The sequence below is a fragment of the Diceros bicornis genome, chromosome 8, assembly GCF_020826845.1.
Source record: "Diceros bicornis minor isolate mBicDic1 chromosome 8, mDicBic1.mat.cur, whole genome shotgun sequence".
Lineage (NCBI taxonomy): Eukaryota > Metazoa > Chordata > Mammalia > Perissodactyla > Rhinocerotidae > Diceros > Diceros bicornis.
In genome coordinates, this window is record NC_080747.1 from 53424997 (window position 1) to 53439655 (window position 14659).

The following is a 14659-nucleotide window of genomic DNA, read 5'->3' on the forward strand; positions in this document are numbered from 1 at the left end:
TATAGTTCTGCATTATAATTTTAACCTTGCAAAGACTTAAAGTACTTTGATGGTACTAGTCAAAAATTAAATAATGTACATTTATATTTATTGACATGGAAATGTGCTCTAAATACATTATATGAAAAAGGAAGTTTATGAAACAGCATGTATAGTATTAACTCAGTTATGTAAATATATACAAATAGAGAAAAAGTTCCAAAAAAATGATGGTAGTCATCCAAACAGTGCTAATGGTGGATGCTGGAATAGCATGTGATTTTCATTTTCTTCTTTATGCTTTTCTGTTTTGTCTAGAGATTATATAAGTTTTCCATTTATAATAAGAAAAACCAAGAAATTATTTTAATTTAAGTATGTATAGGATATGATTTTTAAGATGTTTGTAAATTCAAGTGCCTACAGAAATTCATAAACAATAAAATGCCAAAAGTGTAGCTTGCAGGCAATACCTAATAGTAAGAGATTTACGAGGTAAAGGAAATAAGAAAATAAACTGCAAGCAAAGACATGCGGCAGAAATGATGTGCTGTTGACAAGAGAAAATTTGTCAGATATTGTAAAGTGTTCACCTTTGCAAAATGGAACTAGATTATGGAGCACCTTCAATGTTAGGATAACTTTTGACTTGTTCCTATAGACAGTGGAGAACTGTACTGATCGGGGCTAGTTACAGAATTCATGATAGCTAATTTAGGTAAAAAGGGATCTACTAATAGGCATTTATCAGCTTATAGAATTGTTGGGCGTGATGGAGAAATAATGTAGTTTGGGCTTTCAGGAATGATTTCCAAGGACATATTGCAGAACTGAGCCCCTGAGAGCCAGTTGCTGCATGTACAGTCAGGAAGCAAATTGAAAAACTGGGAAGCTGATGCTAATGCTGGAGTCTCCAGAACCACAGCGACACTGCCCAATCAGGAAGTCATCACAATTACAAAACTGCCGTGTCAAGGAAGCCACCACAAATAAGAAGCCTCCATGAGCAGGAAGCTTCCTTACTGCTTCTGGCTCCAGAATCACACCATACCTGTCGTGATAGGCGTCAGAAAACTGATGTTCCATGACTTGACTATCCATGAAACTAGTGATCAGATACTGGCACTTCTGATAACATTGCCGCAGAAAAATCAGATGTCTACAGACCATGCTTGCTTCTAGAAAAACCAAAGGCAGCATAAGAATGAATTCTGTCTCCTTTCTGCCTTGCCAATGTTGAATGTATCCCAACTCCAGCTGCAAAGAAGTCTAAGAAATGTAGTTTCCAGCTTTTCAGCATCTGCAGTGAAGAATGGCACACCAGAAGGGGCTGGATTGGATGCGAAGCACCAATCTACCTTATACCCTAAAGAAGTACTAATGGATCTTAAATGAAGTGAAGGGGAAGAAAAATGCATCCCTAACTCTTGTACATACTGGGTTTGAAGTGGTTTAAACTGAATTCATTACGGTTCTACCCTCCAAACTATCTCCCTATCTGGAATTTCCAGTTTATATTAAAGCTACTGTTATTCTATGATTTATCTCATTTAGAAACCTGTATGTGTCCTGTATCTTGGATATGGGATACAAGAAATATTTCTCAGTAATATAAATGTTTACCTACGCTACAAAAATAGTGAACATATAATTAGAAAAATTCTTTATCATCCAAGAAGCAACTCTTTGTGCTGAAAATTATAGAGTGAGTAAATTAAACCACTCTGACAGAGTTACTAATATCACTTCTATAGCAGTGATTCTTTGCCTTTTTTTTCCTGTCCCAAAAGACCTAGTGGGAGTAACCAAAGTTACTAGGGGAGAGAGTATTTTTTAAGGACTTTAAATTTAAAAGGGCCCTATTATGAAGGACATTGTGTGCCACGCTTGAACACATTGATGGTGCTCAATAAATATTTAGCGTTAAATGAAAGAATGAATCTCAAAAGCAATGAAAATCCATTAAAGTATATTAAGCAGGGGAATGACTTAATTAGATTGATTTTAAATGAATCAAAGAAAAAAAGTGGGAAGTAGGAGACTGCTTAGAAGCCCATTGTAACTCTTCAGACTAGAAGTCATTTAGTCCATCCCTTCATTTCATAGGTGAGGAAGCTGTGATCCCAGAGAAGATAAGTGGTTTGTTCAAGGTCTTAGAGCTGGTTCGTGGCAAAATTGGTTTCTTTGCCTATGCCCCAACACTTTTTCTACTACGTTTCCTTACGTACAAATTCATTATTCAACACCTAAAACTTGAGATATCTATAAGAGGATTTCCATTGTAATGGAGCAGTGGTACAATGCTGTTGGAAATTGCAGACAAGTCTAATTGGCTAATAATATTTCAGCAGGATTTTTGCATTTTGTAGTTTTTTCTTTTTAGGGAGACATAATTCGAACATTGGTATATTAAGGATTAATTTGACTTGCAAATCAGCAAACTAAAGCAACTTACGAGAATGATGAACTGATTTTTCTTTAATTTGGTTTATTTTTTAAAAAGGTAAGAAAGAAATAATTAATTAGATGATTATTTCTCAAAAATATTCCAATCTTTGTATTTTTCTAGAGGCATTCTTTTCTCCTATGAAACTCTTTGGCCATAAAGCCAGTGACTACTTTTTTCATCTTCCAACCACTGATGATTCCCAGCATCCTGTCTCCCTCCTTGCTTCTTCTTTTCAGTTCTCAGTTCTCATCCCTCCTTTCACTTCCTCCCTGTGTTACACCCACTACCAGCTGCCAAGAAGGTGGATTAGGTCATTTATCAAGTCAGAAGGTTTTCCTTTGTCATTCTACTCACTTTCTTAGAACACTGAAACCAAAAATAGTTATGGTTTTGTCTCAAAAAAATTAAATGGGACTTTTATCATTTGAAGTTTTGGGTAGCAAGAAGCAGGTCTGGACTTACTATAAAGGCAAGGCAGTAATTTTGAATCTTCAACTCCCAAATTCTGTTTCAAATTGTTTTTATTTTGAAATTGTACCTGAAGACTTTTTTCTAGTTTACTGATAATCAGTCTGTATTATTGTAGCTCACTTTGTTGGCAATTTGGCTCCCCACAGCTATGGCTGCACATCCAATGGAACCCACACTGGTGGAGAAAACTACATGGTCTCTCCATTAGGAAAGGAAGACCAGACTGGAGATTCCTGGCTTGTTTTTCTGTTTGCTTGTTTGTTTTTTTGTGAGGAAGATCAGCCCTGAGCTAACATCCAGGCTAATCCTCCTCTTTTTGCTGAGGAAGACCGGCTCTGAGCTAACATCTATTGCCAATCCTCCTCCTTTTTTTCCCCCCCGAAAGCCCCAGTAGATAGTTGCATGTCATAGTTGCACGTCCTTCTAGTTGCTGTACGTGGGACGCGGCCTCAGCATGGCCGGAGAAGCGGTGCGTCTGTGCGCGCCCGGGATCCGAACCCCCGCCGCCAGTAGCGGAGTGTGCGCACTTAACCGCTAAGCCACGGGCCGGCCCTCCTGGCTTGTTTTGATTTCTGAAAATAGGCTGGCCTAACTGGGGAGAATGCCCAGGCCCGGGCTAAACTAAATCCATAGTAATTCTGAAATATTGAGGGTGAAATAGGAAACGGTGGAACTTCTCAGGACTCCTGCAAAACAAACCAGAATTCTTTCCAATGTTCCCTTTCCCCATCATTCCTTGCACAGTGTTGGGCCAAATCCAGTCTCTCAAGGACCATTTCCCACATACAACTATTAAATGCATATTGGCCCCAGTGTAGCTGTATAAATCTAGACAACTGTAGGGATCCCATCTATGGAGAATAGCGTCAGTAATCCACAACTCAGAAAGCATAAAAGAACAAAATGAAAGCTTGAAAATTTACAGCTTTCTCTGCCACACATATTTTGCCAAACATCTACCAGTAACCTACCAGTAACTCAAAATACTGAAAAAGAGGTGAAATCTCATGTTCCCATATCTGTGGTTTATATTTAGTAGACCATCAAAAGCGGCATGGGATAAAGAGCTCCAGACTTTTAAAAATTTAAACAAAAGCTCAATCATGAAATATTTACAACAGAAATAGTACTAATAAAATTATGCTATGAAGTAATTTTTAAATGAAATGGAGTTAATTCATGTCATGTCTTCTAGGGATAAAAGTGGGCAGCAATAAACAAAAAAAAGTGGAATAAAACAAATGTGACCTTGAGGTCCCCTCTAAAGTCCATAATTTCTACATCGGTTCCTTTCATCCTCTGGAGATGTTAATCTTCTGTTTATTTTGCTACTGTAATTCTAAATACATGTAGTTTACTCAGAGATTGCCCTCTCAAAGTTGGTCTCTGCCTGTTTTTTCTTACCTCACAAAAAGTAAAGGAAAAAAATGTGTGTGTGTGTGTGTGTGTGTGTGTGTGTATGTGTGTCCTGTTGGTGGTTAAAAATTGAGTTGGGACTTCCTCTTTGAACATTTGCCTTTTCCTCTCACACAAGGGAGATCTCATTTTGTTTGAGACTGGATACAGTTGAAAGCAAACCACACAGCAACGAGAGGGTATGATGGCTAAGAAGCCTCCGAAACCAGCCCCTAGAAAGATCTTCCAAGAAAGATTAAAGATTACTGCTCTACCGTTGTACTTTGAAGGTTTTTTATTAGTCAAGCGGTCAGAATACCAGGTAAGTCCACAGATGATAATGTTAAATTAGAAGCTTCTGTCTTAATATAAAATTTATTTCTTGATGATGTGATGTGACAAGGGCCTCCTTGTTTCTGCTGGAATTGAACCTCTTACTTGAGCTCAGAATATGATTCCAATTTTGCATAATTTAAATACAATGTATGCCTTAAACACATACATGTATATATGTATGTATTATATATAATAACATAAGGTTCTAATGTTGTTACTAACGTAAAAAAATTCAATAAGCTAAATTTCCAAAGAATTCATTTAAACATCACAGAAGATTTTAGCTTAGAAGATAAAATGTTTCCTATATTTTCTCTGCAATTTACTATTATGCTTCCACAATGACATGTACCTTTAAGATAAAATGATATTCTGATTGAAATTAAGCCTTCTGCTCCTATTCTCAGTTGTTTGAAGTTTACAGATAATGATCAAATTACTTTTTTAATGGTAAACTTTTGTAAAAAAATTGTGAAAATGAGAAAATTGATACTGTTTCACATTATGTATAGTTGTATGTTCTAAAAACACTGTTCCAGATAATGACTTTAAAAGATAATACTTAGGGTAGTATGTACACCAAGCTACATAAATACATTCACTCTAAGAAAATTAAAAAAGCACTCCATATTTTTAAAACGTAAAAATGAAAACATAATTCATTAAAATCAGTGCTTTTAAAATATTAATTGTGGATAATTTGAAATTAATGAGAGAAACATGAAAGTGTCTGTTACTAAAGAAAAAAGAAGTCATTAACTTAGGTCAAATTTTATGAAATTTTAATATTAACTGAATCTACAAAAAATTTAAGTGTTTTGAGAAATGCCACAAGAAATGTTTAATAATGATAATTAAAAAATTTTCTGAGGATTTATTAATACTTATGGAAAAATTGTGTATGTGAAAATATCTGTAATAGCACATTCATATTTCTTGCATATAAAATCAGATCATTTACTGTTAGAGAGTAAAGACATGGTAATTTGTATTCTGTTATGGATGTTACACATGTATTAGTAATATTTGTCAGTTACATTGGAATATTTTTTGGTTGATCCTATATGCTTTTAAAGTGAATTCAATCTTGTCACCACAAGTTAACCACATTGTTACACTTTGCCAGGAAAGGAGAGTTGGGGAAAAAAAATTTCTAATTTGTAATTTAAATTTGGTTGTTGATTGAATGTTTTCCAAAGTATTTTTAATAACTGTTTTGATATGGGGTTCCTTTTAATGTTTAAAGAAGGCATTCCACTGGTATTGTTAGCAGAAAGAACAAGGATTTTAGAATGTCAATGAAACTTGTCTTTACCTGATGGTTTTGCCACTGACAGCTCGTGATCTTATACAAGTTACTCAATCTCCTTGAGACTCAATTTCCTCAACTATAAAATAGAGAGAATATGACTTGCTTCCCAGGGTACAATGCCTCGGATACAGCAGGTGCTCAATCAATTTATTCATTCAAGCAACATTTATTGAGTGCCTCGTATGCACCACGCGTCACACTCATTTCTGGAGAATATAAATAAAACACAAAGACCCCCACCTCCAGGACGCTTAGTTTAGTAAGGAGTGATGACTCCCTTACTCGATTGCTGCTCTACCTTTTCTTAGAAAGCATGTTTTGAAATGGAAAAAATAAACTATAGGTATAAATATTTCTGATGAAATTAACTTGTGTTTCCACTTGAATTCATAGCAAATATCTTTTACTTGTATGTCAGGGAGAAGAGAGCAAGAGGACGACAATAAGGTCTACTTTATAGGGTGGTTTCAAGGATTAAAGGGATAACATATAAAACACCAGGCTCACACTGAAGGTCAGCTTCATTCTCCTTCTATTTCATTATTTATCATATTCTTGTAAACAAACTAAAATCAGTCTTGAGACTACAAGTAATATGGCTCAAAAGAGAGCCACAGTGATAGAGCGCTTGAAAATAGAAGCTATGAGAAAAAAGCTAAGGAAAATAGTGGGATTTCTAGGCAAGAAGCAGCAAAGTGCCAAGGAAACTTTACAGGGAAGGTGAGCCAAGGGTATGTAGAAGGTCATCTTTGGAGCAAATGGGCTAGAGGAAGTTGGGCGGCTCTGCAGAATGTTAAATGGGGTCTTTGCTGAAGGAATTCAGAACACTTAATTTGGAGAAAATATAACTGAAGAGTAACCTGGTCTGTAAGGAGATCACACGTTGAGAGGTGTTTCTTAGCTGTTTTTGTGACAGGGGCACTTTTAAGAGTTTAAGGAGGAGTTTTGCCCCAGGAGAAGATGCCAACATACATCATTTTAAATGCAATTGCAGAAGGTCCGTGGATCCCAGATCAAGAGCCCATTAAAAGTATATAATCTTCATGGAGAAGATAATGCGAGAAGATTTACTTAAACCACAGCACTAGAATTTTGGATTGATCAGGAAGATTTATTTGATAAGACCTATTAAATGCCACAACAGGATACCAGTGGCAACACAGTTCTTACAATGGAGAAAATTCTCATTTTTCTGGAACTGTTTGAAAATAAGAGAGAGTTTGGGCGACATCTCATAATTCTTCAATCTGTGATGTGCTAAAATTAAAAACAATGTGTATAATATGTCTTCTTATCAGACTGGACATAAGAATGTGATCATCATAACAGTATCAAAATAACATTTCTCTGATTAGTCTTCGAATTTCCACTAATTCATTTAGAAAAATTTTAGGGCTATCTCAGTTGTGCTCTCAAACGTAGTTCTCTATGCCAGTAATTTCCAAAATTTTTAAATAACACACTCCTTTCAAAAAGACATTTTTGAGCACAGATCTCTAACAAGAATATTAATTTATTTGGAAATTATATATGTGTACTCCTGTACTAATACTCCCAGAAAATTATTAAATATATGAAAACAAGGAATTAAGAAAGATGAAATAAATGAAATATAATTAGATATTCTAAAAGTTTCTTCCCCAGTGGGATTATCTTGCATACCTCTGGGGTTTATGTGCCCTACTTTGAAGACCACTACACAACATCCTTCCTTAAACAAAGGTACATTACTTGCTCACAAGAAAAATGGGAGCTTTTTATTGCGGACAGGTGATAGAGGGGAACTTAACTGGATTTTGCATTGTAACCCATTTTTACTAGTCACATCAATGAGAAAAGAGCACTGGGTAGCCGGGGGATACAAATATAAGTCCAACTGTGGAACTTGGGCAATTCCTTTAAAACTTTTAATCTATTTCCTCTTCTGTAAAATGAAATAATTACTCTCTTGCATAACAATGGGTTGCTTTGATGATCAAATGGACTATATAATCATGGGTGTATTTTCTTAAGGTGTTGACATATGGCAGATATCATGCTAGGCTCTTAATGTCCTGTCACTTTGATCTTTACAGTAACTCTTCTGGGTAGAAATTATTTACCTCACAGGTGAGTGAGTCGTGGCTCATAGAGGTAATGTGCAAGGTTTCTCTCTCTTAAGGAGCCTGGGCTTTTATTGCCAAGCACTTGACGTCATGCTGCCTCTCAAACTAAAGTTCTAATTCCATTTGATTGTGGGATTCCAAAGGTTGGGGATGTCTTATCACTAGATTCTTTATCACACTGAGCTCAACAGTAGGCTCAGTAGACTTTCAAAAATATTTGTTTAATTGAATGAAAATGAGATAGTGACTTTAAACTCGAAATACAAGGTCATCTAATGATTATGAAGCTAGCAATAAATTCAAAAGTTCCATTTCAGTCCCTTTTCTTACTTCAGCAATTCAACACAAATGATTGCTAAAAAATAAGAAACTTTGTGCTAAATGCATTTCATTAAAAAATGTCCTTTAAAATTAATTTTTAAAATATTTACATATCTCTGTAGATATATATATCTAGATGTTGATTCTTGAGATTGATATTTATAGATGACTCAAATTATACTGGTATTCATGAGAACTTATCAGAAACTAAATCAAGACTGTGATCTGCAGGTGTCTGCATACCGAATATAAGTTTGATCTGTTCTTGGGTTTGTGGCTGTGGTTGGAGTTCACATGGCCTATTGCTATTTGTAATCTTCCTTTTCCTCCAGGCTGCCTTTACTCTCAACTCAGTGCCTTTGTTCTTGCTTCTTCCCCCATTTAATAAACCCTTGTTAATCTTTTCCATGAATCTATATTTTGTTTACCAGTAAAACTTCCATTTTTCCCTGATTAACTCTACCCAATTCATATCATTCTCTCATGACTGAACACCTCTGTAACTTCGCTCAGGAGCACAGATGGATGTCTGCACATACATACAGAAGGACTTAATAAACCTTGACTGGCTATTAGTGATTTTAGTTTTTCTATCTTATGGCATGTTAATACTAATGAGGCTAACTAACAAGATGAATAAAGTAGTAGACTTTGACTTCAGGGTTTACTCTTGCTTTCCTTTCCTCCAGGAATCATAGAATCTCAGGTTTGGACTTGATTTTAGATACCATACTTCAGTAAAACTACACAACCCGTGATTAAGTTCTCTAACCAATATGCCTACATTCATTCCAATCTCCTCCCACTCTCCCTCACCCACATCCTAGTTCCAAAGTACATTGTAGACTTGACGTGCTCCTTGCAATACAGAGGCTTACCGCTAGGGCAGGATGTGAAAGCCTTAAGAGAGAGACGATTTTTAAAAAAAAAAACCTCCCAAAATAAATTCGAGATGTTTTATTATTTAATCACAACTCAAATCTGAGAAAATTCGAGTATTTTTCAATAGAGTGACTAGATACTCTCATGGTTTTTACAGAACATCTGCCTGATTATAGAGACAGTATATATTAGCAACTTCTCAAGCCAAATTTCTCACCACAGTTTTCTATCTCTTTATTTAAGGCAATATGAAAGGGTGATTTTATATAGGAATGACAATGGTTTTCATTATTCTGGTTTACAAAATATCCTCTCCTTTTCATACATAATCCCACTGAAAGAGATCTATTTTAGAGATTTTTAGATGCCACCACTGTCACACACACATACAAGTCACCATGTGGAAAAAGTATTACATGGATAAGGAAAAGTGAAAAGTACCTGTTAATAATGTGAGTGATGAGGCAATGCCTTTTTTTTTTTTTAGTGGCCAACGTCTATGGAACAGTTGCTATGTCCCAGGTCCTATGTGCTTTATATACACTGTTATTCCATTCAATCCTTCAACAACTCTATGAGGCAACAGCAGGAGGCTGGTTTCCCTACTTCAATTCTTGGTCCCTTGACAGCGAACTCTCACACAGGAGACACAGTAACTATTGTTATTGTTATTATTATTACTACAATTCAGTGGTTTTTAATATATTCACAAAGTTGTGCAATCATCACTACTATCTAGTTCTAGAACATTTTTATCATTCTAAAAAGAAACCCCGTTAGCAATTACCACTTACCCTGCCCTGTACATTTTCATACCCATTTGTTGGGATTTTTCCTCTCCCAAGTTTGAAACCAATTGAAAATTAAGACACAGGAATCACACAAAGGAAGATAATTAATTTCTTTTATTATTAATAAAATCTATTGATATGTGGTTTAGATTTAAGGCCAAAACTGTGCTAACACTTTAGTTTAGATTTAGGTAGCCTTGATTTACCTTGAGCCACTGACTCAGTTTAAGGGGCCACAAGCCTACCCTTCTTGGAGGCCCTTTGCTACATGGCAGGGACCAAACAGAACACCCACTCTCCTGGTAGGCTGAGCTGAGAGATGACAGGAGGAGACTGAGTTGAGCATACTGTCTCCCAAACTCACCTAGTAGTTAGTTAGTTAGTTACCCCTACTCTCTGGGGAGGAGACAATTCACTCTGGCAGCACTGTGCAGGATAGATTGGAGGGTGTAAAAAGGCAGCAGAGAGACCAGGTAAAGGGCTATTGCAATGCCAATAACACTTTGTATCCTATATGAAAAAAAGGAAACAAAAGAATTCTGAGGGGGCTGAAATTATGGTTTGTTCTTTTGCCTTACTAAGCTACTTGACTCTGAGATGTGTCAGGTAAATATATTGGGCATCTGGATTTCAGACAAGAGAAAGAATCTCTTTCTCCCATTTTATAATTGCTCCTTTAGGGACCATCTGTTGACTGATTTCTTCAATCCTATGCCCTTTTGTTTTTTTTTTTTTTTTTAAGATTCGCCCTGAGCTAACACGTGGTGCCAATCCCCCTCTTTTTGTATGTGAGCCACCACCACACCACAGCATGGCCACCGACAGATGAGTGTGTAGGTCTGTGCCTGGAAACCCAGCCCAGGCCACCAAAGTGGAGCACGCTGAACTTAACCACTAGGCCCCCAGGGCTGGCCCTTGAATTGTTCTTTTTTATGGTAATTCGTTCTTGGTTCAAGAGGCATCAGCAGGGTCATTGTATTACATTATCATCAGCTCTCATTTGGGAGATAGGATGGAATGGAAAGACCACAGGGCTTGGACAAAGAAATCTTGCCCCAAGTTCCAACTCCTGCCCCTGAGTTGATTGCTGCATGAATACTACCAATTTGTTCAAGCCTGACTGTATACACTCCCCTTTGAAATGTGACATTTCTGCTCCTTCCTTAAAGAGGTTGAGTCTATTTTTCTACCCCTTGAATCTGGACTGGGTCATGCTTTGGTAAATGTAACAAAAACAGAGGATTAGAAAGTACTCACACATTGGGTTTTTCTCTCTCTTGCTCCTGGGAATCCTTCTGCCAGCATGTGAACAAGTCTAGTCTAGTTGACTGGAGGATGAGAATGTATGGAGTGAGACTCCAGTTGTCTCAATGGGGTGTTTTCCAACACCAGTAACCAATTCTCTGATTCTCTAGACACCAACTGGGTGTTCGACAATTCAGTTCAATTCTGACACTAACTCCCTACCCAGATTTAGTGCAGACCCCACAGCTTAATTAAGGGCTCAGTCCCACAAGACTGCCCCTCACTTCATCATCAGTCACAAGTCCCAGGCCTCCTGTACTTCTGACCAACTGGCTTTAAACCAGGGGTTCCCATGACCCCCTCCTAAGATTCGATAATTTACTAGAATGGCTCACAGAACTCAGGAAGACACTTTACTTACATTTACTGGTAAGGAACACAAATGGACAGCCAGATGAAGAGGTACATAGGGCAAGGTCTGGGAGAGTCCTGAGCACAGGTGCTTCTGTCCCTGTGGAGTTGAGGTGCACCACCCTCTCGGCATGTGGATGTCTTCACCAATTAGGAAGCTCATCAAATCTTATTGTCCAAGAATTTTTATAAAACTTAACCTCCAGACCCCCACCCCCCTTCATGGAGGTCAGTGGGTGGGGCTGAAAGTTCCATTCCTGTAATCATTTGTTCTTTTGGTGACCAGACTCATCCTAAAGCTATCTAGGGGGTCCCATCCTAAGTCACCTCATTAGTATAAACTCAAGTATGATATAAAGGGGTTCATTACGAATAAGTTTTGTTTTTACACTACTATCAATCAGGAAATTCCAAGGGTTTCAAGATCTCTATGCCAGGAATTGGGGGACAAAGACCAAATATATTGCTTATTATACCACTCCCAGTCATTCTGCATTCCCAGCTAAGACTCCAGGCAAGTGAGCGAGGCCACCCTAGACCATTCAGCCATAGCCAAGTATACCCAGATCCAAAGGATCATCAGCCAGCCACAGAATGATGAGAAATAGGAAACATTTGCTGTTTTAGTCCACCAAGTTTTAGGGTGGCTTGTTATACAAGAAAAGCTAACTAATATAGCACCTTATCAGCCATGAAGACAAAGGGAGAAAATAGTTCTACTAAGAACATGAGAAAGATGGTTGTTATAATTCAGAATGAATATAATCTTGAGTTTCCTGGGACCCAAGGCAAATAAAAGCAAGATGGGTTATGGAGTTCCAATTATTTGAGAAAATAAGAATGTAAATTCTGAAGAGGTGACAAACATTTTGCTGGTCAAAAAAAGGATAAACGATGGGAGGAGGGCGAAAGGAGTAAAGGGGCACATATGTATGGTGAATGGATAAAAACTAGACTGTTGGTCCTGAACACGATGCAGTCTATACAGAAACTGAAATATAGTGGTGTACACCTGAAATTTATGCAATATTGTAAGCCAATGCGACCCCAATAAAATAATTTTTAAAAAAGGATGAATGATATGTCAGTATTAAAGAGACACAAATGCCATAATATGTAAAAGTGTCTTCATATCTATAAGCAAAAGAAAAAAATTTCTTCATGTGATTGTCTCATTAGACCTCAATATAAGTCAAGACAATCCAGCATGTTACAAAAATTCAGCTTATTAAACCCAAAAGGAGTGAATGGTCAACATGTCTGTGAAACTGACTAGAATTTTTTAAGCATACTTTGGAAATAGCTGGGTATGAAGGTAAGTCTTTAGATGTGTAAGGATTTTATTCTTTAAACCTCCTAGCCATTCTGTTATAATACAGACAATCTTCATAGAATGTTAAGTTCCTCTTATTTAAATAAAAATGAGAGTCTGACCAGGTTATTTAAACTTTTAAAACTTAAAAAGTTATGTTTCTATAGAACCCATAATAATATGAGTGTATCAATGATGAAATGTTCACCACATGAATGAAATTTGGACTTCAAAGTTCAGCTTTGATGGTGTCAAGTTATTTTTATCATTATCAATTGCTCACATTTCCTTGATCTATATAAATATATACTATTTTTTGAACGCAAACTATGAGCTAAGTGCTTTACATGTGTTAATTCATTCAATTCTTTCAACTGTCCTGGAAGGTAGATAGGTAGCTTGTCCTATCCTGATCCCTTAAATGGCCCCTCTTACAGGTGCGAGCTTCCACTGAACTGCATAGAAAGTCAAGTGTCTTAAATCAATGAGGAAAGTTTTGGAAAATGATCTATTTAAACACAAATCAAATTACATCCTTACTTCACACCTTATACTAAAATAAATTTGTGAAAGATTTCATCAAGAATTAAATGTAAAATTAAGCCATAAAACTAGGTGTTTTATCTCAGGATAAAGAAGAACCTTTTATCACATAGCAATTAAGAAAGTTACAAAGGAAAATATCAATAGGAAAATAGTTGAATATTCACTAATGAATAACGCTTACAATTTCTTTCCCACAGGAGTATAAACATTATTGGACAGAATTGAGAGGAACTACACTTTTCTTTTATACCGACAAAAAAAGTACAATAGTAAGTAGTTAAACATGTTCAGCTGATTCAATTTTTTCCCAATATCCACTTGTCATATAGTTTATTATACATTTGGGATTGTCTGTCTTCCCAGAGTAAAGATTCTAGCAAAACCAATTCAAATAAGAACTCTTACATCCGTGATGGCTATCAATTATAAGAGCCACGGTACTATTTCCTGGGCAACTCAGAAGTTATTAACTCATGTTTTTAACTTTGCATTCTTTTCTTTCTGATCCTGCTAATAAAAACTTAGTTGAAAAGTGAAAATTTTAGGGAGACACCTGGATACAAATTGCCTAATACCAAGTGATAGCCTTAATTTTCTCCTCTTTTTATCTTGCTGTAGCATGCAGTTATAATCTGAAAAGAACTAAATGAGCCCCAAAGCCTCATAATATACAATATGTCACAATTTAATTCTTCTAGAAAGACAAAAACATCCCCTACAAAACAGGATTCCTAAGAGCTCAAGCATGAGAATAACAACAGAGAGATTCTGAGATTTATTTATTCATATTAATTTCAACTAATTTCTATTTCAATTTTCCCACCAAAAATTGAAAACTGATTGTGTATTTCATTTTTTCCACAAACAAAATGTAATATTTCAGTGGCAAATGCTTGCCTACCTTGGAATGCTATGCTTATAAGAGATTTTATCATCCAGTAACTTGTCTAAATATAAACATTTTGGACTATGTATTCTGTAGCTCACACTTCTTAGAATATCATTATTACATGTCCAAATCTCATGAAAGCAACAGAAAAAGAGCCTGTTTTTTGTATTTATTGTATTAATGTATATTTTGTATTTATTGTATTATTATATTAA

General features: G+C 36.2%; 1 protein-coding gene across 1 annotated transcript in view; it reads left to right on the forward strand.

The window, feature by feature from the left end:
- Positions 1-4443: 4443 nt before the first annotated feature.
- STAP1 (signal transducing adaptor family member 1) overlaps positions 4444-14659 on the forward strand; it is a 37889-nt gene continuing 27673 nt past the window's right edge. Inside the window, exons 1-2 of the mRNA XM_058547176.1 lie at positions 4444-4616; positions 13753-13824. Coding sequence (XP_058403159.1) covers positions 4497-4616; positions 13753-13824 — 192 coding nt within the window. The 5' untranslated portion in view covers positions 4444-4496. The remainder of the gene's footprint in view (positions 4617-13752; positions 13825-14659) is intronic.